Source organism: Cavenderia fasciculata, assembly GCF_000203815.1.
Source record: "Cavenderia fasciculata unplaced genomic scaffold Scf_EU5ZYIE02H8LDV-5, whole genome shotgun sequence".
NCBI classification, from domain to species: domain Eukaryota; phylum Evosea; class Eumycetozoa; order Acytosteliales; family Cavenderiaceae; genus Cavenderia; species Cavenderia fasciculata.
This window is the reverse complement of record NW_004457639.1, coordinates 81,856-106,970: the sequence shown is the minus strand read 5'-3', so window position 1 is coordinate 106,970 and position 25,115 is coordinate 81,856. Positions and strand designations below refer to the sequence as shown.

Sequence of the window (25,115 nt, the reverse complement as noted above, 5' to 3'; positions counted from 1 at the left end):
TGAAGATGATTGATTTAAACTAACTAATGTATATTAGATATAATATATGAATGAATGTATGTACTTTCAAATCTTTTTCTCAATTTTTAATATATTGAGACTGACTAAAATAATATAGTAAGCTAAAGTGTAGTATACTTTTAATAATAATAATAATAAATGTGATGATGATTTATAGTTAAATATATATCTATCTATATATATAAAACTATCTATCTAATCTATCTCTTTCTAAGTAAATATCTTTTGAGGTAATGAATGAAGAGAGTGACCTTTGAAACTTTTAATTTTATTTTGAAAACTCCCTTTTTTGTGCAACAATTTTAATAAAAAATGAAATGACAAGGAAACAACAATGCTTCTCTTGGTTATTGGTTTGATTTTTTAGGTGTTGTGCTAGTAGCATCCAAGATTTGGGAGAATCTATCTTTTAAGAATTGTTTCACTTTGCCAATGTCTTCAAGTGTCAATGTTTGAACAAGACATTCAATCGATTTTAATATAAAATGATGTTCATCTTTAATAACACTAGTTGTTGACAATAAATTTGAATCATTATTATTATTATTATTGGAAACTGGTAAATGAGTACGAGGAAGAGGAGGAGAAGGAGAAGAAACAAGAGGTGGTGATGATGGTTGTTGTTGATGTCTTGTAGTAGTTATAGGAGCAGGAGCAGGAGGTGGTGGAGCAATTGCTTTTTTGGTTGTTAATAATTTAGAGTTGGTTGTTTTGGGTGGTGCCGAGGTAAGAGGTGGTGAAGAAGGTGAAGCTGTGGCTGTAGTTGATGATACTCTTTTGCTGACAGTTGATGGAGATACAGCAGCAGCACTTGAAAATGTCTTTTTACTAATCTGGACAGAGTCTTTTGGATTTGTCACTGGAACAGGTACAGGTTTAGGTGCTGCTGTTCTAGAAATATTTTGTATTGGAGAGGACGATGTAGTCGTAGTAGTAGTAGATGTTGTTGTTACTCTTCTTGCACTGTTTGTTTTACTCAGTACTTTTTCCAAAACTGGTGATCTTGGTTGTACAATGACTACTGCTGGTTGTTCTACTTCTTGGGATGGTACCAAATGATCATCTTTAATATCAGGTGATTGTTGTTGTTGTTGTTGTTGTTGTTGTTGTTGTTGTTGTTGTTGTTGTTGTTGTTGTTGGACAGGAATTTGATCTACAACAGCCTCAATCAATGGTGATTGTAGATGTATTGCTGGTAATTGTTGTTGTCTTGATGGAGGTCTGGTGAGAATATTTAGAGGTGGCGATGATTGTTGTCTCGATGAAGGTCTTGTTAGAATATTTAGAGGAGGTGATGATTGTCTTGATAATGGACGTTCTTGTTGTTGATCAGGCGACAGAGCCACCAACAATGGTGATTTATTTGGAGATGAAGGAGGAGTTGAATTAAATACCATTGGTTTAACGCCAAAATCAATCGGTACTCTCATTGCTGGAGTGACAACTAGAATAGTATAGGAATAGGATAGAATTGATTAGTCACGTGACGACATACAGGTTATTATTATTATTATTGACTATCATACTTTTGAAATTAAACAACTTTAGTAGAGGTATACTTTGGAGGATGATCTCATCAGGTGCACCATAGATGCAAGGTGGTTGACTATCATATCCAATATTGGCATCCAACAAACAAAGATGTTCAATGTTTGGTAGGGATTTGATCTCTTCAATGATACTCTTGAATACGTCAGGTGTGTCAAACTTGACCTTTCGCAAGTACAACTCTTTCAGTTGTGTACAGTGTGATAGCGGTACATGATAATCAAATCGGTTATTACTTAGTATCATCGATTTGACATTAACCAATTGAGGAAATACTACTTGAACCTTTTTTCATAATATTAATAATAGTAATGATAAATCGATTTAGTATTAGTAAAGTTGAAGTGCACTCTAGAGCTAGGTACATACAAATTCCTTTAACTTGCAATAATCATAGTCATTCAACTCTACATTAACTATATTTTCAAAGCTTATAGCTGGACCTTGTAGCTTGAGGAACTCTTGCTCCACTGTTGTAAACACCTTGGTAGTAGGTTGGTTAGGGTTATTATTATTATTATCTCTTTGATCAGCCATTGCTGTTAGTTAATGATTACTACTATTATGTCATCATGTATCATGGTTGGTGTTATCTTTCCTTTACAATTTTATGAGTTTGCACCTCAGATTGTAAAGGGAATAACTTGAAGCGTAACATAAAATCGATTGTATGACATAATAATAATAATACAACAAGTTATTATGATTGAATAATGAACATCACCCCACCCTCCTATTCCCAAAATATCAAATTATTATTCTATTTATATTATTTATATTGAATTCATATCACACAAAGTACTACATGTTAGGAGAACGAGATATACATCCCATCTATTATTATTATTATTATTATTATTGATCAATCATTGAACTCATTCATACTAATTAATTAATATTATTTTACAACAAACAAACAATGGTAACTATTGATTGTTCAATAAATATAAATATTATTTTATTAATATTATTTAATTTTTGTTTATATTTTAATTTTGATATTAATATTAATATTATTAGGATAGTAATAAATATGATTCGGTTGTTTTAAAGGTATTACTTAAGAAAAATGAGGATTGTTTTGAAACATTGGTAAATAATAATAAAAAATTGGTAAGAGCATTTGAGCAACTTAAAGAACAAATGACCATTGAGAAACAACAACTAGAACAACAATTAAAATCACAAGAAGAATATTATATAAATGAAATAGAAACACACAAACTTTTAATTATAGAATTACTACAACTACAAAAACAACAAAAATTGCAAACAAACAATGATTACTATGAAACAAAGGAATTATTCAATGCGTTCTTTAATAGACATGCTGCCTATCATGATGATGATGGTGATGGTGATGGTGATGATGAATCTGATGTAGGCACAACAACAGATGTAAAAAAGAGGAAATTTGAAGAATACCCTTCCAAACCACAACCACAATTATCAACTATAAATATATATAAAACAGAATCACCAAACAAAACCAATCCTGTATCAAAGAACCAATCTCAAACCACAACAACAACTACGACTACAACATCTACATTCCGTCCAACCAAAATGCCTATTCAATGTAACCATAGATGTGATTCTGAAAGCTATGCTTTTATTCCTTGTGGTCACCAAGCATGTTGTGAAGATTGTTTCAAGAAACAAGCTATTTCTCATTGTCCAACTTGTTATCACAGAGTATCTGGTACATTTTTGGCTTTTGATGATGATGATGATGAATAGAAAGTGATGAAATAAATAAATTGTTAAATTTCCAAACTTGAAATTATCATATTCCCTAAATGGTGATAGTGTTTGCTGGCAATTGGATTAGTTCTCTAGTATCGAATAAATGTTGAAATGGTACAATTAATAAATAAAAAAATAAATAAAAGAAGTGGATATTGGATAGTTTTAGTGATAATCAATAATTAATGATTAAGATAGGATTGATTTTAAAAAAATGTATTTATTTTTTTAAAATGGATGGACAGTTGGTTTTTTCCTTTGCAAAGATCTTTAAAGGAAATAAAGTTTGAGGGACAAATCACCAGCAACATTGGAGTGTACATGGCGACCAATTAAGAATGCCAACTTGTGAGCATACTGGGTTACACAGGGAACGCGAACGGATCCATCATAATTATAATACCTGGTTTATGGTTATAGTTAGTATAGTATTTAATAAATAATAAAAGAAAACAAAAAAAAAAAAATTAATATCAAAAATATATTTGATTTAATTCCTCCATCTTGACTAATAATAACTTACATCTAGAAAGGATTATGTATGTATATGTATATGTATATGTATATGTATATGTATATGTATATGTATATGTATATGTATATGTATATGTATATGTATATGTATATGTATATGTATATGTATATGTATATGTTTAAAAAAAAAAGTTAATTATTTACGTTGACCCATGACCTGGTTATAAATTGTTATTACTTACAAAACATAATTTGTATGTATATAATTGGAACAAGTCTGCTGGAATATCAGTTTCATCTACAATCACATGGTAGTGAGTTGGATTGACTGATCCCTTGTTGATGGCACGTTGAGAGACGAGATAGAAATCGTACCAGTTGGTGTGGGTGCAACCCTTGTCGATGATTGTACCAGGAGCAGGGTTACCATAGTGGTTGCCAAGATCAAAGAAACGGGTGTTGGTGTTCTTTTTAACAACACAATACATGAGTTTGGGTTTGATACCCCAGATGGAAGGAGCTTCAGCAAAGGCCTCCTTGATGGCGGCTACTTCAAACTTTCTAACGAGACCGAGCATACCATCACCGACACCATCACGATAGACAATGACAACTTCGGGGAGCGTGTTGTTCTTTTCATGGTAAGCCTTGAGTGCTGAAAGCATGGAGGGTTTCAGAGACTCTACAATCTCCTTGCCTGGTCTACTTTGACAGATAGCTGTGGTATGGAACTGAGTGTAGTGGTCATCGATTGAACTGACAAAACCAACTACAGACTTTCCACGTTGATCAGAGTTGTGACCAACATCAATACCAACTACCATGGTCTTCTTTGGCATACCGGTAGCTATGGTTTGTTTGAGATACCATGGACTGCGACCAAGCTTGGCAATGACTTGATGAGTGATCTTGGTGGCAACAGACATACCATCCTTTTCGAGTGTACGGATAAAGGCACATTGAGTGATCATCTTGAGTCTGAGCAAAGACTCTTTCTTGATGGCATCATAAATGTCGGTTCTGTTGGCAGGAATGACAATCATGATAAATAGGTAACCCTTTCCAGCAAGCTTTCCAAGATCTTTGATCCAGCTTTCAGGACGGAGTGGGTGACCAGAGACAGTGACCTGGTCGGGTTGAGAGAGCTCGGTCATCTTTACAAACTTGCTGGCAAAAGTCACGGCAGCTTGCATGTCACGGTCGCCAGCCAAGAGTGCCCACTTTCCACCCTTTAAGACTTTGATGGTTTGGACAGTCTCGGGGTCTGGAAGTTTGTATCCATCGACTGGCATGGCATTACCAATGTTGAACCCCCATTCTTGAATGGTAGTGGCAACCTTTGGATTGGTTCTAAGGTCTTGAACAAATCCTGAAAGGGTACGGAGACGTTGTTCAGGAGTGATGATGGTGTGATTAGAGAGATCCATCATGATCTTGCGATTAGACGTGATCTCTTCTGACATTCCTGTGAGGAAACTCAACTCTGGAACAATATAGATACGTTCCAAAACACCACGATGTTTGACATCACAACCAATAAGTGGTTGGTTGGTGTCAGTGATCTTGAAATTTGGATACTGTTTACGATAGTAATCCAAATAGGTGATCTTGCCACCAGAAAAACTGTCAAAAGATTCCTTGACTGTCTTTTTGAAATCTACAAGCGAGACTCTGTACGTCTTGTTGTTGTACTTGGTGATGATGATACTACCAGCAAGCTTGTTGTTGATATCAGTGTCATTGACACGGTTGGCTCTTTGCTCCTTGATGAAATCCCACAAGTGTTGAGTTCTAACAATCTTGTGAGCTACATCTGCCAACAATGAGGTACCAACTGCAATGTGATTAACAGACGTAAAGAAGCCTGGCCATACTTCAAGGTTATGTGTTGGGATTTGATGAATCTTACTACTATTAAAGTATTGTCTACCAATAATAGAGAATCCCATATCCCTCATAAACTAAAGAAAGAGGAAAAATGAATTAATTAATTTGAAATGAGACAATATATAATAGAATAGTGGTGTCAATCTTACACGTTTGAACAAAATATTGTAAAAGTGAACTGCAGAAGGATCAGTTTGAACGATTTCTTTTACAAATTGGAGTGATACTCTAACACCAGTTTTGGTAGAGTAGGTAGTGGTTGGTTTCTCTTTGGTGGAATAGAGAACACCTACACCATCATACATGAACAAACCAATCTCAGCCTTGAACGAGGTAAGGATATCCCACTTGGTGGTACGGTTGTCAACGTGGGGTTGGAAATCAACAGCATACTGGAATAACTTATTTTGACTAAACTTTAGCTGGAATTGGTTGACGGCGAGTTTGGTGATAGAACCAGATCTGGCAGCAATGTTCTTTCTTTGTGCGAGATCAGTAACATCAATATCTGCTTCTCTTCTTCTTCCTTGTCTTTCGGCACCTGGAGTGACAATGGTACCTGATGTTGACGATGATGATGATGACGAGGCGGCAGCAGCAGTACTAGTAGTACTAGTAGTACTAGTGGTACTAGTAGTAGTAGTAGGTTGAGCTACTGGTTGCTTGGGTGCAGGGGCAGTAGCGGCGGGGGTAGATGATGGTTGGACGGATAAACCGGGTGGTTTTCCCCAAGCACCAGCAGGTGGTTTCCCCCAAGCACTTGGACTTGGAGCGGCTGGTTGTTGGACAGGAGCCTGAACTTGACTTGGAGCGGCGGCTGGTTTGCTTGGTGGGACTACAACAGGTGGGGCTACGGCAGCTGGTTGTTGAACAGGAGCTTGGCCTTGTTGTTGTTGTTGTTGTGGTTGTTGTCCTCCTTTTCCTCCTCTTCCTCCTTTACCTCCTCTTCCTCCTTTTTTACCTCCTCTTTCGCTCATTGTTGTTTACAGAAAGTTGATTAATTGTGGGTTGACAAGTAATTAATATTGATTGATGTTGTTTGGGGATATATATACAAATGTGATGTTATTTGTTGACAAGCTGCTAATAAAAGAAAATAAACTAAAACAGATATAGAATCTAAATCTCCTTTATTTTATATCGGGTACTAACTGCGAGGATTGACAATCGATAACAACTGTTGAAAGATATGAAAAAAATAATATAGGTAAAAATTATCTATAGATAATTGGGTAACTAGAATAATAGTTGTAACATCTCTTATCACTCAGGGTAGAGTGTGAGAGGGAGCACCAATATCAAAAAATTAAATTAAAAATTTAATTTTGGTGAAATCTCACCTGAACTTCTTTGCCAACCCTTTTGGTTGTTCATTTTTTGGTGATAAATGGATAGACAGAGATAATTTTTGTATTTTATTATAATCGAGATACTCGTTTGTTTTTATTTATACACCTTTTTCTATAACCATTATTTTTTTTTTCTTCATTGAAATGTCTCATTTGATGATAATACATGTATCATTCTCTTATCAATCCAATCATATCATTGTTTTAGGGTTTTTTCTTTTAAATCGGAGAGATGATTGAATAGGTGAAAATAGTTGGGCCGAGATATTTGAGGTGGGGGTTAAATTTTGTCAATTCGATAAGATTGGTTGGTCTAGAGAACTTTCTACTTCCAGTGGTCATGTTGGCATTGTTCAACATGCTCTTGATTCTCTCTATGTTATTCAGGAATCTGTAGGTGCTACTCTACTTGAAATGAATATCCAAGTGTGCGTGACCCTCTGGTGGGCCATGAATGCATATATATGTTTCAGTGGTATAAATATATAGTGTGCCTAATTATATCTGTACTATTATATCAATATGAATATAATAATGAAAGTTTAGTGTGTGACTGCCTCTCCCATTAATATAGATTTATGTTTTATTATAAAAATATTTCATAACCGTTGCAGATCTTCCTCTATAACACTCTATCTCTTTTCATCCAGTAGACATCGTTACTTACTTTTCAAGCACACTATTACAGAAATACAAATATCAAAAATTGGGGCCCAGCATTTTTTTTTTAAGCATCTCATTTCGTGGCATCCACCTGTAGGGTGGAGCACTACTCTTTCGATTGCGAAGTTTTATTGATTGAAGTCTTTGTTTGACCAGCAATGGGAACTGAGTTTCCAAAGAAGAAACAAGTCCAATCTGTTTTTTGGGGTGCCAAATGTCTGTTCTATTTCCATCCAAGCAAAAATGGCAAGTCTTGGTGGGAGCTATTAGTTCTATTTGTTCATCAATACGACGGGAAGCTTCTTTACCTGTTGAATCGAGGGGGGCTGAACGGTTCTGTGAGTTACAATCCATAGTTCTTTTGTCAGATTAGTGACCAGATCGTGACTGTTGGAGGGAGTGCCCAGTGTCACCATCCATATGTATGTGTGTGTCGAGTAATGGTTGGTGGTTGTGTCTACACCATGATTATCTATCTTATATCGTTCTGTTGTTCGTATTGTTATGTTGTTGATTGATGTTTTGATGGGATGTTGATGATGTTCATTTCCAATTGTAATAGTAATGTGAATACTGTTTTCAAACTGTATTGACTTGTTGTAATGATAATTAAATTCCACCTATTAATTATAATTCCTATTGTTTCGATACTGTTTTACATATTGTATTGTGTTGATTAGAGAAGGAGATGGAGGAAGGAGCGAGAGATTTTTTTTTGGTTTTTTTTTTCCTGTTGGTGATCTTTGATATAGGCAGTGGTTGTGCTCGCTCGCGCCCCTTATTTATAATAATGATAATGATATAAATAATTGAACAAGGGGGCACACTAGAGCAATTAGTTGTGGCTTTTAGTGAGTGTGAAAAGAAATAGTAATGGTGATAAAAGATAGTTGAAGATAGTTGATGATTGAGCGATTCTATAGTACTCTATACGTAATTCTCTGTTTCTATCTCTTTCTCTCTATTACAGAAAAATTCCAAACTCAATTGGGGCCCAGCAGCGCGGCGAAGCAGGCTTGAATTTTCTCTATTTGGTCATCGAAGTTCCCTTTTGGTCTAGTGGTGAGGATTTTCGCCTGTCACGCGAAAGGCCCGAGTTCAATTCTCGGAAGGGGAGATTTTTTTTTTGCTGGCTGCGCTGTTTGCTGGCTGCGCTGTTTGCTGGCTGCGCTGTTTGCTGGCTGCGCTGTTTGCTGGCTGCGCTGTTTGCTGGCTGTGAGCATAGTGTCATACTACTCTGCTCCCACATAGTTATATCGTAGTTACACTGGCTGCGTTTGCTGTTTGCTGGCTGCGTTTGCTGGCTGCGTTTGCATTACAATGGCAGAGTAAAATAATAGTGACAAAATGTGATGATATGACTAGAGTGATTAATAATCTTTTTTTTTTTTTTGGTTTTTTATTAATTTAATAAAGGTCTAAGTAAATTATTAAAAGGTCTTTCAATAGTTAGATGAAGAATAAAAGCATAAATAAAAGAGAGTAAAAGGTTTGCCATGAAAAACCAAAACTGTCCATAGAAATCGACAACAAATAGGATGGGAGAAGAGTAGACTCGAATGATAATTAAAATGGCATGAACCAAGTAGGTACAATACACCAATTTAGAGAGATATTTCCAGATGGTAAGACTAAACAGTGTGATCAAGAAACTGGCATACCCAAGAAAAGTGGCAATGAAAAAGTAAGACATTGACAGTGTGAGTAGAGTGTTGCTAAAACCATTAAAGAAACCACTTGCAGTACTACTCCAGTGTTCTGGGGTCCATTCCTTTGCATTCATTGGTAGAAAGATACAAACCAAAAGGACACCCAAATTGAGTGTATAAAGAGTGTACCGAGTAACGATGGATTTATAGAGATGGTCGTGAAGTTGTTTTCTATAGTCTCTAAAAATCATGGCAGATGCTACTCCAATGACATAGGGAGTGATTCTACACCATGGTTTCTGGTAAATGTCCGAAGCAAACTCGGTTGGCTGTACCCATTGTACAAAATAATTGACCATGTCATAACGAATACTAAGAATGGTGGTGGCAGCAACCGATCCAATCACAGTCAAACCAATCACCGCCAATCCAAATCTCTTACCAATTCGTAGGTATGCAAAAATGTAGAGAGGTGTCAAGAGATAAAAGATCATATCATCTGATAAATACCATGACCACGCCAACGGGGTATCTTGCATTGAAAATGGATAGATACTATTAATGTACAATACATTGGTCCACCAATATTTGTCACAATTTCCAATCAAATCCATTTTAAATCGATACCACAATGGGCCTCTACCAATTAATGGTACCAATAACCAATAAAAGAATAATGTAAAGTAAAATGGTGGTGATAATCTAAGTAATCGATTAATTATATACATAAACCAAAATTTACCTGTAAATCTTTTTGAATTATTATTTTTTGGTTTATCTTGTTGAATATTATTTTGTTGTTGATCTGTTTGTTGATCTGATTGTTGTTCTAGTTTTTGATCTGATTGTTGATCTGATTGATTTTCTGACTTTTCACTTGTAAAATCTACATTATTATTATTATTATTACTTGGTTGTTTAGTAAAATATTTTAATAAACTATTTGAAACCAAGAAACCACCAAGCATGAAAAAGATATCAACACAATAGACACCTCCAGTCGAGACTGCAAATGCTACTCCATGAGCAAATACAGTGAGTTCTTTGTCTAGTTCACCAGACATGGGAAACTGAAACAAGGTTGTATGACCAAGAATAACCCAAATCATTCCCAATACTCTAAATCCATCCATTGTTCCAAAGTATTCACCGGTTGGTGTTGATATCTTTGAGAAATAATAAAGATTATTCTTTAGTGAAAATGATAGAAATATTAATTTAAATGTTGGGTTAATGCGACGACTACGACAATGAGGATGATCATTGTCAGCAGTAGCAGTAGTAGCCTTGCTAAATACTAGAATATCAAGTATAGTTCCAATAATAACTAGTAGTACAATGATTGAACAAACAACCATCATGACAATACTACCTGGGGTAATATCTCTTTCAGTAGTATGACCAGGTACATAGTGTTTAATGACAGGTTCTCTAACTGAAAGATTGGCCGATGGTATAAAGTATGGTAAAAGTGGTATGGCATCAATCACATCTTGATCAGTATCACATGATCTAGGTAGACATAACCCAACCAAATAACGATATACTCCAACTGGTTTGGGACGTTCACTTTTAATCTCTGTATCATAAACACTATAACTTGCATTTGGCAACATTAAACATTGATCAAAATTACCCATATCATTCATTGATTTACCAGAATTTGTAATCACTAAATGAATGAAATGAAATGAATGATTAGAGTTTATGATGATGATGATGATCATTGATTGATCACACTATCTATTTACTTACTTTTAAATGAATTTGAATTATTTTTATAATCCAACATTATATCAATATCATTTTTACATTGATTGCTAATAGCATCGACATGATTAAATAATAATAGAAGTGATAGTAGTTGTAGTACTAATATTAACAATAAAAAATTGGTTAAACTTTTCATTGTATGTTTTTTAATGTGTCACCAAAGAAACAAAAAAAGATAAATTTAAATTTATAAATTATAATTATATTATATATAAATATATTATTATTATTTTTTTTAGTTCTTATTTAAATCCATTCCCTATTTGTTGATTATACCTTGGGTTAAGAGTAATATTTATTTATTTATTACGTCTTTGTTTGTATCTTTTAGATTAAAAAATGAGTGCTCATGTTTGGATTTTAGAAAGATCAAAATTATTAATATCATCTAAATACATATTATAACGATATTGTGTTTTGAACATAATAATAATAATAATAATAATAATAACAATAATATTATTGTTGTTGTTTAATTTTTAAACAATAGATTGTAAATTGATTGTTGTCAAACCACTCACTCTCTAATCTATTTCTTTCTTTTCATTTTCTCTCTTTTCGATTCGTCAATATATATCTAAAGTTGTGACAACTAATCTTTCATTTGTGTTTAGACGATAAAACAATGACAATTGAATCTTATTTGTCAAAGAATGTTAAAGATATATTATTCAAACAGGAGTTTGATATTCAATCTTGTTGTTGTACAAAAGAAATAATAGGTGGTGGTTCAAAACAACAACAACAACAACTTTCTCCTTCTCCTCATCTTGCTGATGCAATGGTTCAACATATATACAAACATTTTGGCCAAGAACATGAACATGTGCAAACCAATCTACTCGAAACTTATTTGTATACATCCCACCTCGTACGATACTATGCTAAACAATTGTCACCATCTCACCAAACAACATTATATCAACTTGATCAATCAGATAATAATGAATCTTCTTTTCACTATTATTTATTATTTGATAATGTATGTAATAATAGAGAAGAAATGAGAGAGTGATATCTTTTTAACATATTTATTACATAATAATTTAGGTTGAACAAGTTGAAAAGAATTTATTATCATTTTCAAATATTATTAAACAACAAGAATCTGAATTTGAATCAAAATCAGAATTATTATATATTGAAAGTTTAGTATTTCTATCAATCTATGAAAGATTGATTAATCGATTGATAACATATGGTTGGTTCATTAGAAAAAAGGAAAATCCAACATTGGTTCAACCATTGATACCTGGTAGAATGTTACGAGATTTATTGGTTGATGAAAATTTAGAGTTTGTAATTGGTGTCGAGTTGGTAACCATACTAAAAGTTATCATTGGTCCACCTATTGGAATGAATCTACGAAATGTACTCTGGCATGGTTTCATGTCACCAACCGAATTGGATTCATCCTTGATCATCTTTTTATTATCTCTTTTTCATTCAATCATTTTAAAATTTAAACAAACTCTTTTAAATCATTCAACAAATCTTGAATCTTTAAATATAGATAATAATAATCAATTATTTAAAACTGTAAATTATAATCAAAAATATCAACATTTAATTTATAAATTTAAAGATTATAATAGTAAGAAAAAGAAAAAGAAAAAGAATAATTATTACTTGCTACTTACTTCTTTTCTATTTTTTTTAGAGTTTGAATTAAAGGAAATATTTAATAGATTAAAAGAGAGTAAATTTATAATTAATGGTAGAGAAGAATTATGGAAGATTGGATTTAATTATTATGATTTGGATCGATATTATTCATTGGTGACATTGTTACCACAATTGGAACATTCTATTAGATGTTTGTTTGTAGAGACAAATGGTTTGTCTGATCAATTTCTAGTGGCAGATTATAAAAGTTATTATACAACATTGGATATTTTCATGTCTGAACAATTATCATTATCAAATGAACAATTACAAAAGACAATTATCATTGATCAAAAAGATAATACAACATCATCAGTTTATTATAAATATGATAATCCAAAATTTAAAGATAATAGTAATAATGAAAAGCTAGAGTCAGAGAAACAAGATATAGATAATCAATTAATTAAAACGTTGGGAGATGAAATTATTGCAAGTTTATTGGATTTATTTATTTATCCAGATGGACCAAGAATTAGAGATAAATTATCACATGGTGAAGTTGATATTAAATCCATTTCTTCATTTATTTTAAATTTTACAATTCATACAATCGATTTAATTTCTTTAAAATTAATCAAAAAAAAATATAAAGAAGAAAAAGAAAAAGAGGAAAAAGAAACTACTACTACTACGACAATAGTTTCATTATTTAATACAATTTCAATTGGAAAATTAAAGATGGAACAATTAAATCAAAATATAAATCAATTAAAAGAATTTAAAGAAAATTTGGAAAACCAATGTAAACATTTAAAAAATGAACAAGATTTGGAACAAGAAACAAATCAAGAAATTAAAATCCTCTATGAATATATTGGAAATAGAAAATTGGATTCTTTACTTGATCCAATATTTGAAAAAGAACAAGATAAATTAATAATATTAAATGATAATAATCTTTTTTATCTTTATCCAACAATTAAATATTCAAATCATATTCAATCAATACGTAAAATCATTGGATGGTTAATTAAATTGGTAGATTCATATTTGGAGAGTGGTAAAACACTTTATCACAATGCCGTCAACAAATTAAACAAAAATACAACTTCATTTTATAAATGGTATGGATTGGTTGATGCATTTATCATTTTCATTACAGTTATTGGTAATCATATTGGTAAAGAATTAATGTTAAATGATTCTTTAACCATTCCCATTCAAATCACTATGGCAACCACTAAATTCTATTCCAAATTATTTATATTGTTGGAGAAATTATTTATCAAAACAAAATCTATGGAATGGAATACTGTAAAAGATCAAATATTAATTATATTTAATCATTTTTAAAAAAAATAAAATGAGGATTTTTTTTATAATATATATATATTATTTAATTAAAAATAATTGATCGTTTTGTTGTTGTTGTTGTTGTTTCATTGTTTACTTCTTTTTACCCAAACCAGCTTGAGCCATTAATTGTTCAATTTCCAAATCTTCCTTTGTCTTTTTCTTTGGTTTTTGTTGTTGTTGTTGCTTCTTTTTGGAGCTCTTGGCAGCTGGAACTTGTTCCTCGGTTCTTTCATCATCTTGAATTTGTTCCTTGTCTTGTCCAATGTATTTATCATCACTTGATTCCTTCTTTGGTTTCTCGTCCCTATAAAAAATTAAAAAAGATAACATTAGATAGATGATCATGGATAGATTCTCTTTTTCTATATTATATTCATACTTTGATAAAGTTAATGATGGATATTGTTTGCTAGATTTAGTTGAAGAAGAGGTAGAAGTAGAAGTTTGAGTATTTTCGTTTGACTTTTCGGCCCATCTCATGTTAACTGGGATATCTAAATTTAGATATATAAATAAATAAAATAAAAGTAAGTAACCTATATAGAATATAGATATATAATATATTTATACAACAACAACATACGTGGAACTTCATTCTTAATTTCTTTAATCTCTGAAATGGTAGTTGGTGAAGATTGATCTCTAAACGTATAAACGAACGAACGAATGAATGAATGAATGTGTGGTAAGTATTTTTGTCGTCTCTGTGTGTTTTGAACTCTTCTTCCTCTTTTCTCTTTTCTAATCATCCTTTTTCCGTTTCTCTCCTATTCTTACTTTGATCTAGTTTGAGATAAATCTACAAGTGTCTTTGGTTGTTTGACTCCAACGACAGAGCCAGAAGAAGATTGTAAAGTTGGTGAAGTGGTGGTTGGAGTTGACTCGTTTGATTGTGAAAGAGAGGTTGGTGTAGCTGTAGAGGTGGTGGTAGTAGTAGGGGAGGTGGTTGATGGTGCTGGTGAAGAGACTACTGGAGCTTGAGCAACAGCAGCAGCTGGTGAAATGATCTTGGTGACCTTTTTAGTCTTTGTCTTGTCCTTTTTGGCAAAGAAGTTATTTAATTCTTCATCATTATTCTCCATAGCTGACATCTTTGTTTAGTATTTATCTAATATATCAAACTTAAAGTAATAAAAGGGAAAATGAAAGCAAGAAAGAGTGATGCATTGATCAAAAACCGTTCGAAAATTGTTTTTTTTTGATTTTTTTCTTTTATTTTTTTTTCACAAAACAAACAAACAAACAAACAAACAAATAATAAGTAATATATATATTTCTTTATATCTTTGAACATTATATAATATTAAATATGTTTATTTTATTTTTTATACATTATTTAAATAAGAAGATTTTAAAGGTAAATCTTTTTTAATAACTTCTCCTTCTTGTTCTGGAATGATTATACCTTTCTTTTTCTGGCTTGAACTAACAAGTTGACCGCATGCGGCTAGAATATCGGTGCCACGTGGCTGGCGAACGGTTACTTTAAGTCCACCTCTTTCTAAAATTCTAGCAAATGATTCTATTTGATCGATTGGAGTACACTCGTAAATAGTACCTGGCCATGGATTGAAAGGGATGAGATTGATCAAAGATGGAAACTGACTTGCCAATTGTATTAAATTGTATGCATCTTGTTTGGCGTCATTAATACCTTTGAGCATGACATATTCAATAGTGATACGATCTTTTGTATATTTTTGTGTAAAATTGATACATGCTTGTACCAATTCCTCAATTGGCCATTGTTGATTGATTGGTACAATCTCTGAACGTGTTTTGTTATTACTAGCATGTAATGAAATAGCTAATCCAATACCAGGGAAATCTTGCCCAAGTCTCTCGATCAATGGAACCACTCCTGATGTCGAAAGAGTTATTTTTGATTTTGATATTGAAATTCCTTCACCATCTGTTAATATTTTTAATGCTTTTGATACATTTCTATAATTATATAATGGTTCCCCTAGAAAAAGAAAGAAAGAAAGAAAGAAATATTAATTAAGTTATTCATTATCTTTCTTTTATTTTTTCTGTTACCTTGACCCATTAAAACAACATTTGTTAATAATCTTTTATTAGTAGTTGGACCAAAATCATGCATTAATGATCTAGCAGTAAATACTTGAGAGACAATTTCACCAGCCGTTAAGTTTCTAACCAATTTCTGTGTACCGGTATGACAAAAAGTACATTGAAACGTACAACCAACTTGACTAGATATACATAGAGTACCTCTATTTCTTTCGGGGATGAATACAGTTTCAACCTCGTCACCTTTAAATTCAACCAAAAGCTTTCTCGTTCCATCAATTGAAAGACTATCCTTGTTTACCACTCCATGATCGATATTGTACACTTCCGACAGTATATCACGATGTTTTTTCGATAGATTATCGATATGATCTATATTCTTTGTACCCTTGTTATATATCCATTTCCATACTTGTTTTGCTCTATATTTCTCTAATCCCAATGTTTCAAATTGTGTTTCAATCTCTTCTTTTGATAATCCTATTAAATTCTTTTTTGTCTTTAATGATGTAGTAGAAGTAATAGTTGTACTATCATCATTTGTTTGTTGTTGTTTTTTACTTGAACATGTACAATAACTAAATATAGATGAAGTATATGATGAAGAAGATAATGTAGACTTGTTTATAATAGATAATAATCTATTATTTCTAAATTGTAACATGTTATTACAAACAAACAAACAAACAAATAAATCTAGGTGAGTTTAATTAATTTTGAATCATCTGACCTTGAATCGTTCGTTTTTTTTTTACAAATATTTATTTATTATTTATTATTTACAATTATTAATTTAATTTAAATTAATCTTGATTACACCAAGAAGGTAAAGTACTAGCAATGATAGCATTACAAGAACAAATATCATTTTTTGTACATAGTATAGCTCTTGGAGTACGACAACATAACCAGATCATACCTAAAAGACCCATTGTCAGAGCACCATAGGTCAACCAAGCCAAAAACCATTTGTTTCCCTTCATCCACTCCCATGTAAATGATATTGGAAGATGAAAGAATCTACATTCGACATAGGTAGATAACAGTTCTGATATTAGATCCAAACCAAGACTAAGTATTGTTTGATAGATTAGAGTAGTTACAACGATATCACCACCATCGAAAAAGTGGAAAACTAAGCGGTGTTGTTGGAAAAGATAAATAAATAGAGGTGCTGTAATGAGACCAGAGAATTCAAGTGCCACTTGAATATTTAAAATGGCTGCTCTCAGTTGTAGATTTTGTTGTAAATAGACACTTTGTCTTGCAGCTTCACGACCATAAAATAATCCAATAATAAATTCATCACGTTTTAAAGATACACATCGAATAATAATATCTTCTACCGCTGATACAATCATTGCAATCTCTGTTAATCCTGACCATCCTTCATCATTTAATGTAAATACAAATATTTTTCCCAATGTATGACTATGAAAAAATGTATGTCTAAAAAAAAAAGAAAAAAGAAAAGAAAATTAATATTATTATTAAATTATAATTATTCATTTGTTTTGATTTATACATACAATACAATATTACTATTTAATAAAATATCATTTGTAGAAATATCTTTTGTTAAAAATTGTCTTGCAATGGCAATGATGAGAGCCCAATATAATGGATGGACGAGTAATCTCCAACCCAAACGAATGATTGGATTATCGATTGAAAAATAGATTGGTAAAAGGAAAAACATATAGAATACGGAAAAGATGGTGACTACTACATCGGGTGCAGTATAATTGAATGCAATCATGACTGCTTTTCTCTTTTCTGACTTTTCCTTTGGTTTGGATTTTGAAATGGAAATTGGTGGTGATGGTCGAGATGATTGTTGTACACCAACCATGTCTGGAGTTGGTGGTAATTGATTTTTTGTTTGTGTTGTTTCTTGACCCTCTTTTAATAGTGTTGCCGATACTTGATAGGAAAACAAAACTTGTCCAATAACAAATAGTGCAACTACACCCAATGCATCAATATAATAGTACCAGAAATCAACCTCCTTGTATGTCAATACTGCGTAAAATATAATAATAAATACAGATAGCGTTGATACATAATATAATACACCCGATTTCTTTAAAACTGAAAATGAATATGATGCACAAAATCCCAAAGAAATATAAATGGTTCCAAAAAACATCTAAAAAAATAAAAGTAAAAAATTAAAAAAGTAAATTATTTTGTTTGTTTCTTATTATTATTATTATTATTAATATTTTTTACTTCTTACCATTGAACAAATAAAAAATATAGAATAATTTAATCTATTTAAATAACCAGAAGAATCTTTTGCATCACCAGACCATTTTAAACTACTCATTATAAATATTAAAATGGAAACTGAGATTGTGACAATTAGTCCAAATACATATCTTTCACCAATGATTCGAATGGTCTTCCAACCTTGCCATCCGTTCTTTTCACAGGAATATAATGTTGATTCAATTTTCTTTTCTTCTCCTCTACCATCACCTCCGTCATTTCCACCAATATCCAAACTTTCAATTGGTGTAGTACCAATCATTAATTGACCACTTGATACCAAATCTTTGGAAGCATTTAATTTATATGATGATAATTGTATATGTTCCATTTCAATAGATCCAATACCATTTTCTAATGGTGTATCTGAATATTTCCATGGTACCACTTTTTCATTATTAATAATATTTAATTTTGGTGAATTATTATTATTTTGATTATTTTGATTAAATAAATTATGTAAACTTTTTGATAAAGAAAATGAAGAAGAAAATGATGTCATTGATGATAATGAAGATGATAAAAATGACATTTTAAATATTTATATGTACAATTAATTATTTAAAATAAACTTTTTAAATAATTAAAAAAGGTTTTTTTTTTTTTGGTCCTGTGTAACTATTTGATTAATAATAATATTAAACAATCAAATTTGATTGGTTGTAAAAACTCTTAAAAGGTTGAAGTTGGAGATTAAGATTAAGATTTTTAAATTATTGATGTTGTTGTTGTTGATGATGATGGTTTTTTGTTTTGATTGTGAAATACAATTTGGTCAATCCGGCTTTGGTAATACCTTGAAAATCACCACCACTACAAAAATCAACGATTGGATGATAGTATGGATAGATGATGGATTGATGGATAAGTATTGATAAAATCACAACACACCCCAAAAGTGAAGAAAATCAGCCAACCGAGGAACGAATGTTCACACCCCACCAGCCGATTTGGACAGTCAAGTCACACAATTCACACACAAAAGTTGGTTGTTTGTTGAAATGAGAGGCTGATTATTGAATTGAATGTTTGATGATGATGAAATATGTAATGTGTATAAATATTAATATTTATATATATCTATATTTGATGAAAGTTAATAAACAAAAAGAAACAGGGTTCTTTCTTTTAATAAGAGTGATTCTTCATCATCTCTCTCTGTCTCTCTGTCTCTTCTCTCCTTTCTTGATATTACCAAAATGAAAGCAAGGATCCTATCCTCTTTTTCTCTTTTTCTACTTGCCCATTATCAACAAATAGAGCCAAGGTAGGTAGGTGGGCTCATTTAGCATGGTGTGTCGATTGACAAGTGAACCAACCTTGTTGGACGAGTACCCATCATCATCTTGAGTGTGTCTGTCGCGTGAGAACTTTGTCTATCTATTTGATTGATCAACAAAAGGTTCCTCGATATCAATTCAACATCTCTCTCTCGAGCGAACGCAACAAAAGACACCACATCGATAAAAAGAGTTGTGATCACCGAACCTCCAGGTACATGTGGTGTCTTTTGATCATCGCCCATTTCTTTTAATTAAAAAAAAAAAACCAATAATTATAAAGAGAGACCTGTCATACGATCCGCAAATAGTAATATTAACTTGTGTGTGTGGTCGAGGATGAATTCATCATGCACAAATTGAGATTTATGTGTAATTTGGTAAATTAATTTTAAATAATGAAATATTATTTAAAAGTTGTTGGTTTGGTAAAAGAATCATTAAAAAAACTTTTTTTTATTAATCATTTTTTTTATTGTTACTGCCAACCCTTTTGATGACCCCTCATTTAATTATATTGGCAGTAATGATAATAATATTAATAATCGAGTGTGATTGTGTGTGAGTGTGTGTATATATGATGGATAAGGTGATTGACACTCTCTCACACACACTCTCTCTCTCTCTCTCTCTTTCTATCAACATATTAACTACTAACTTTTTCAAACTACTCTCTGTGTTGGTTTATTCATGATGATAATTAATAATAATATTTAATATTATTTCTTCTTCTTTCTTTCTTTCTTTCTTTCATTAATATTCTTCTTTCTCTTTCAATCTCGTCGAATGGTTAATCCAATAAACAAATTATTTAAAAGGATTAGAAACAAGATTAGAAGGAGAAGACTAAGACATTTGCGAAAGAAACAACAAAAAGAGTACGAACGTAACAAGGCAAATAGTGTATTCCATCAACCATACATATCTCCTCTTTTAACTGGTCCTGCTGCTGCTTCTTCGACATCGTCTTCTCCCAACCAAATAGTCATACCACCATCAAACAACGGAGCTACACCAGTTGTGCCAATAATCAATCCTACATCCAGTGATATCGATAAATTACAACAACAACAACAACAACAACAACAAATATCATTGGTTCAAAATTTATATCCTACCATTCCAACAACAACAACAACAACAACTACTACCAATACTACTATTCCTACTGCACCTGCAGTTGTAATTGCTCCAGTTATAGTTGATCAACAAAGTAAACCATTACCTCATACACCTTTGACCTCTACTACTTCAACGACTACTTGTACTAGACCAAAATCTCAAGTGATTGATTCACCAGCATTTGATGATCAATTAACAGATTATAAACAATTACAAAAAGAACGATACCTAAAACAAAGACAAGAAACTAGTCGTGAAAGATCAGCAACTCATCACAGTCATCATAGTCATCATAATAATCATCATCATAATAATAATAATCCTACCACTTCTACTTCTACAACTTCTACAAATAGAAGAGCATCAATACATTCACCAAACGTTTCTTCACCATTGATGAAATCAACCAGTCCAAGAGGTGGAGTATCATCAAAACTTAAAAAATCTGGAGGTATTTTATTCAACAAGAACAACAAGATGACTGAAACCAAATACTCTGAATTATATTTTGCATCAAAGGATGGATGTCTTTGGATCAACGATCAACAATTACGTCTAAAAGGAATTAATTGGTTTGGATGTGAGACTGAAACATCTGTCGTACATGGACTTTGGCAAAGAGATTATAGAGAGTATATTGATTTCATGGCACAACATCATTTCAATGCAATTCGTATCCCATTTTCACTGGAAATGGTTCTAAAAGATCCATTCCCAACTTCAATATCAATCACTCAATCTATGAATACAGATATGCATGGACTGCGTGCTCTCTCTGTACTCGATATCATCATTGAAGCCGCAGGTGAAAGAGGCATGTTTATCTTGTTGGATCTTCATTCTTTTGGTCCAAACGATAGATTACATGATGGTCTTTGGTATAATAATCTTTATAGTGAACAAGATACTTTGAAAGCTTGGAATATATTGACCATTAGATATGGTAATACATGGAATGTAATTGGAGTAGATTTAAAGAATGAACCATTTTCAGCAACTTGGAACAGTGGTAATCCATTGACTGATTGGGACAAGGCAATCAATCGAATTGGATCATACATTCAAAATCATGGTGGTAATCGTTGGTTAATATTTGGTCAAGGTGTACCAAGTCAACAACATTCACAAATGCAATGTTGTTGGGGTGAAAGTTTTGAATCTGAAGGTAGAAATCAAAATCATAATAATCACGGTCAAAATAATTTGGTTTCATTTGGAGAAGTAGGAAATTCAACTGTTCAATTACCATTGAATGATAAATTTGTTTATAGTCCACATTGTTATGGACCAAGTGTAGTTAAACATGCTCATTTTAATGCATCAAATTTCCCAGCCAATATGACAGGTCATTGGGATGTCAATTTTGGTCTATTACCCAGTTCAACCGGTCGAGCAGTAGTGGTTGGTGAATGGGGTGGTAGATACCTAGATCATCTTGATCGATTGTGGATGGATAGTTTTGTAGCGTATCTTCAAAAGATTGGTTCAACAGACTCTTTTTATTGGTGTCTTAATCCAAACAGTGGTGATACTGGTGGTCTGCTAAAAGATGATTGGGTATCTCCTCATCATGACAAACTTGATCTACTCTACAAACTATGTCCTCATCCAACAAAAATTAAATTTGATAAAGATACTAGATTATTTATTGTTTCAAATCATCAACAAAATCAAAATAATAATGTAAATTCAACAAATCATTTGGAAAATTATCTCTAAAAAAAATAAATAAAAAAGAAATAAATATAAATTAAATTAAATTATTAGTTTGGGAAATCGGATTAAAGTTTATTTCTCACTTTTTCCAATACCAACATTATAAAAACTAGCATAGGAGCGAGAGCAAGAGACACTCATTATCAAAATTTTTTAATTTTTTATATTTTTCTCTTCAATTTTTTTACACAAGACCAAAAACGAAGTCATTTCATTTTAAATCAATCGTCAATATTCATTCATTTCCCTCTCTCTCTCTATATATATATATATATTAATTTATTTTAAAAAAGGATGAGTATATTTGAACAAGAGATATCAAAACAAATATCAGCAATGGTAGATATACCAGCAGATCAAGTTATTCAATGTGTAGAAGCACCAAAGAATAAGGATTTGGCCGATTTTGCTTTACCGTTGCCAAAGCTTAATCGTTTCAAGAAACTTGCAGGAGCACCTAATCAATTGGTCAACGAATTGGCAAACAAGTTTGTATGCAATGACTTGATCACCAAGGTGTCTGTTAGTGGAATCTACCTCAACTTTAACGTCAATCGTCTACAACAAACCAGTATCATTATCAAGCAAGTGCTTGCAGAGGGAGACCGTTTCGGTGTATCGCAAGCCACGTTTGACGCCAACCAAGAGAAACACATTATCCTCGAATTCTCTTCCCCCAACATTGCCAAGCCATTCCATGCCGGTCATCTCCGTTCAACGATTATTGGTAACTTTTTGGTCAACCTTCATCGTGCCGTTGGTTACAAGGTCACCTCTATGAACTATCTAGGTGATTGGGGTAAGCAATATGGTTTGTTGGCCATTGGTTTTGAACGTTTTGGTAGTGAAGAGGAACTCCAAAAGGATCCAATCGCTCACTTGTTCCACGTCTATGTCAAAATCAACGCACAAGCCGAAACTGAACCATCGATTCACGACGATGCTCGTTCCTACTTTAAACGTATGGAAGATGGTGATGTCGATGCTCTCGCCATTTGGAAACGTTTCCGTGACGTATCCATCGAAAAATACAAAGCCATCTATGCTCGTCTCAACGTTAGCTTTGATATCTATTCTGGTGAAAGTTTAATGTGTGATGGTATGGTTCACGCTTATGATAAGTTGGTTGAAAAGAATCTTGTCATTGAATCTGAAGGTGCTAAAGTTATTGATTTAGAAGTAATTAGAAACAAAAAACAAAACAAAAAAGACAAATAGATAGAAAGTTTATTAATTTCTTTTTTCTTTTTTCTCTTTTATAGGCATATAAATTAGGAAAAGTATTAGTAAAGAAAAAAGATGGATCAACATTGTATATTACACGTGATATTGCAGCTGCCAATTATCGTAAGGAAGATTTAAAGTTTGACAAGATGATCTATGTTGTTGCATCTCAACAAGAATTACATTTCCGTCAACTTTTCAAAATCGTCGAAACTATGGGTTATGAATGGAGTAAAGATTTAACTCATATTGGTTTTGGTATGGTTAAAGGAATGTCAACTCGTAAAGGAACTGTCGTTTTCTTGGAAGGCAAGTAAAAAAGAAAAATAGAAATATATTTATATATTTTTTTACTTACCTTTTTTTACTCTAGATATATTAAATGAATCAAAACAAATTATGGGTGAAGTAATGAAAAAGAATGAAGCCAAGTATGCTGAAATTGAAAAACCAGATGAAGTAGCTGATATTCTTGCGGTTTCTGCTGTTGTGATTCAAGATTTCTCTGCCAAACGTAACAAGGATTACGATTTTAACTGGGATCGTATGCTTTCATTTGAAGGTGATACAGGACCATATCTTCAATACGCTCATGCCCGTCTCTGTTCGATGGAACGTAAAAACAACGTTGCCATCAACAAGGATGCCGACCTTGGTCTCTTGACCGAACCAGAGGCATACACCTTGGCCGTTACCATTGGTCGTTATGGTGATGTCCTCCAAGGTGCCCTCAACAATTTGGAACCAAACGTTGTTGCCACCTATCTCTTTGAATTGTGTCATGCCATCTCTTCTGCTCACAGTGTCCTCTATGTCAAGGACCGTGAACAAAACCTCGCCGAAGCTCGTACCGCTCTCTTTCATTGTGCCAAAATCATTCTTGGTAATGGTTTACGTATTCTTGGTTTAGTTCCTTTGGAACGTATGTAAAAAAAATAAAAATAAAAAGTAAAGTAGTAGTAGTAGTTTTTTTACATATTCCAAAAAGTAGAAGAAGAAGAAGAAGATCTTGATTTATTATTACTGTACAATGATCATCATCATTTTATCTATTTGTTGGTATTATCAATTAATTCATCTTCATCAATATCATCTTCAAAATCTAAATGAAAAGAAATAGAAAAGAATAATGTTAAAAGTGTGTTCAAAAGAGAGAGAAAGAGAGAGAGAGAGAGAGAGAAAGAAAGAAGATCTTCTTCTCTTTTTATTGGTTTGTTTCATACTATTGAAAAAATCTTGATGTACAATAACCTTTGGTTCTTGCATTGGATCAGTCATATCATCATCCATATCATCAAACATTAAATCATCATCGTATCTATTTCTAAAAAAGTGTGAAGACATCTTTATGTATTATATCTCTCTAATATTTGTTTATAAAAAGTAATAATAAA

At 32.3% G+C, this 25,115-nt stretch overlaps 11 protein-coding genes and 1 non-coding gene across 12 annotated transcripts; 5 read left to right on the top strand and 7 right to left on the bottom strand.

The window, feature by feature from the left end:
* Positions 1 to 368: 368 nt before the first annotated feature.
* Positions 369 to 2,106, bottom strand: DFA_09850 (uncharacterized protein; the record flags this gene model as incomplete). Its single annotated transcript, XM_004351695.1, has 3 exons — positions 369 to 1,465; positions 1,548 to 1,854; positions 1,939 to 2,106. 3 exons carry the CDS (start codon positions 2,104 to 2,106, stop codon positions 369 to 371), a joined length of 1,572 nt encoding a protein of 523 aa, XP_004351747.1.
* A 382-nt stretch (positions 2,107 to 2,488) lies between these two features.
* DFA_09849 (uncharacterized protein) lies at positions 2,489 to 3,309 on the top strand (the record flags this gene model as incomplete). The annotated part of the gene is made up of 2 exons (XM_004351694.1): positions 2,489 to 2,491; positions 2,590 to 3,309. The coding sequence occupies 2 exons, from the start codon at positions 2,489 to 2,491 to the stop codon at positions 3,307 to 3,309; spliced, it is 723 nt and encodes a 240-aa protein (XP_004351746.1).
* Positions 3,310 to 3,535: 226 nt separating this feature from the next.
* agnB (argonaut-like protein) lies at positions 3,536 to 6,653 on the bottom strand (the record flags this gene model as incomplete). The annotated part of the gene is made up of 3 exons (XM_004351693.1): positions 3,536 to 3,583; positions 4,032 to 5,750; positions 5,826 to 6,653. 3 exons carry the CDS (start codon positions 6,651 to 6,653, stop codon positions 3,536 to 3,538), a joined length of 2,595 nt encoding a protein of 864 aa, XP_004351745.1.
* A 2,080-nt stretch (positions 6,654 to 8,733) lies between these two features.
* DFA_09847 lies at positions 8,734 to 8,805 on the top strand. The gene has a single exon. It is a non-coding gene; the product is annotated as a tRNA-Asp (tRNA).
* Positions 8,806 to 9,090: 285 nt separating this feature from the next.
* DFA_09846 (uncharacterized protein) lies at positions 9,091 to 11,246 on the bottom strand (the record flags this gene model as incomplete). The annotated part of the gene is made up of 2 exons (XM_004351692.1): positions 9,091 to 11,009; positions 11,093 to 11,246. 2 exons carry the CDS (start codon positions 11,244 to 11,246, stop codon positions 9,091 to 9,093), a joined length of 2,073 nt encoding a protein of 690 aa, XP_004351744.1.
* Positions 11,247 to 11,735: 489 nt separating this feature from the next.
* DFA_09845 (uncharacterized protein) lies at positions 11,736 to 14,071 on the top strand (the record flags this gene model as incomplete). The annotated part of the gene is made up of 3 exons (XM_004351691.1): positions 11,736 to 12,092; positions 12,161 to 12,704; positions 12,771 to 14,071. 3 exons carry the CDS (start codon positions 11,736 to 11,738, stop codon positions 14,069 to 14,071), a joined length of 2,202 nt encoding a protein of 733 aa, XP_004351743.1.
* Positions 14,072 to 14,164: 93 nt separating this feature from the next.
* DFA_09844 (uncharacterized protein) lies at positions 14,165 to 15,165 on the bottom strand (the record flags this gene model as incomplete). Its single annotated transcript, XM_004351690.1, has 4 exons — positions 14,165 to 14,378; positions 14,454 to 14,568; positions 14,658 to 14,716; positions 14,852 to 15,165. 4 exons carry the CDS (start codon positions 15,163 to 15,165, stop codon positions 14,165 to 14,167), a joined length of 702 nt encoding a protein of 233 aa, XP_004351742.1.
* A 234-nt stretch (positions 15,166 to 15,399) lies between these two features.
* On the bottom strand, positions 15,400 to 16,772 carry DFA_09843 (putative ribosomal RNA large subunit methyltransferase N; the record flags this gene model as incomplete). Its single annotated transcript, XM_004351689.1, has 2 exons — positions 15,400 to 16,040; positions 16,115 to 16,772. The coding sequence occupies 2 exons, from the start codon at positions 16,770 to 16,772 to the stop codon at positions 15,400 to 15,402; spliced, it is 1,299 nt and encodes a 432-aa protein (XP_004351741.1).
* A 139-nt stretch (positions 16,773 to 16,911) lies between these two features.
* On the bottom strand, positions 16,912 to 18,911 carry DFA_09842 (uncharacterized protein; the record flags this gene model as incomplete). The annotated part of the gene is made up of 3 exons (XM_004351688.1): positions 16,912 to 17,557; positions 17,638 to 18,257; positions 18,348 to 18,911. 3 exons carry the CDS (start codon positions 18,909 to 18,911, stop codon positions 16,912 to 16,914), a joined length of 1,830 nt encoding a protein of 609 aa, XP_004351740.1.
* A 493-nt stretch (positions 18,912 to 19,404) lies between these two features.
* Positions 19,405 to 22,500, top strand: DFA_09841 (uncharacterized protein; the record flags this gene model as incomplete). The annotated part of the gene is made up of 3 exons (XM_004351687.1): positions 19,405 to 19,431; positions 19,516 to 19,646; positions 20,478 to 22,500. The coding sequence occupies 3 exons, from the start codon at positions 19,405 to 19,407 to the stop codon at positions 22,498 to 22,500; spliced, it is 2,181 nt and encodes a 726-aa protein (XP_004351739.1).
* A 291-nt stretch (positions 22,501 to 22,791) lies between these two features.
* On the top strand, positions 22,792 to 24,651 carry argS1 (arginyl-tRNA synthetase; the record flags this gene model as incomplete). Its single annotated transcript, XM_004351686.1, has 3 exons — positions 22,792 to 23,676; positions 23,760 to 24,030; positions 24,095 to 24,651. 3 exons carry the CDS (start codon positions 22,792 to 22,794, stop codon positions 24,649 to 24,651), a joined length of 1,713 nt encoding a protein of 570 aa, XP_004351738.1.
* A 119-nt stretch (positions 24,652 to 24,770) lies between these two features.
* On the bottom strand, positions 24,771 to 25,065 carry DFA_09839 (uncharacterized protein; the record flags this gene model as incomplete). The annotated part of the gene is made up of 2 exons (XM_004351685.1): positions 24,771 to 24,823; positions 24,945 to 25,065. 2 exons carry the CDS (start codon positions 25,063 to 25,065, stop codon positions 24,771 to 24,773), a joined length of 174 nt encoding a protein of 57 aa, XP_004351737.1.
* Between the last annotated feature and the right edge of the window lie 50 nt (positions 25,066 to 25,115).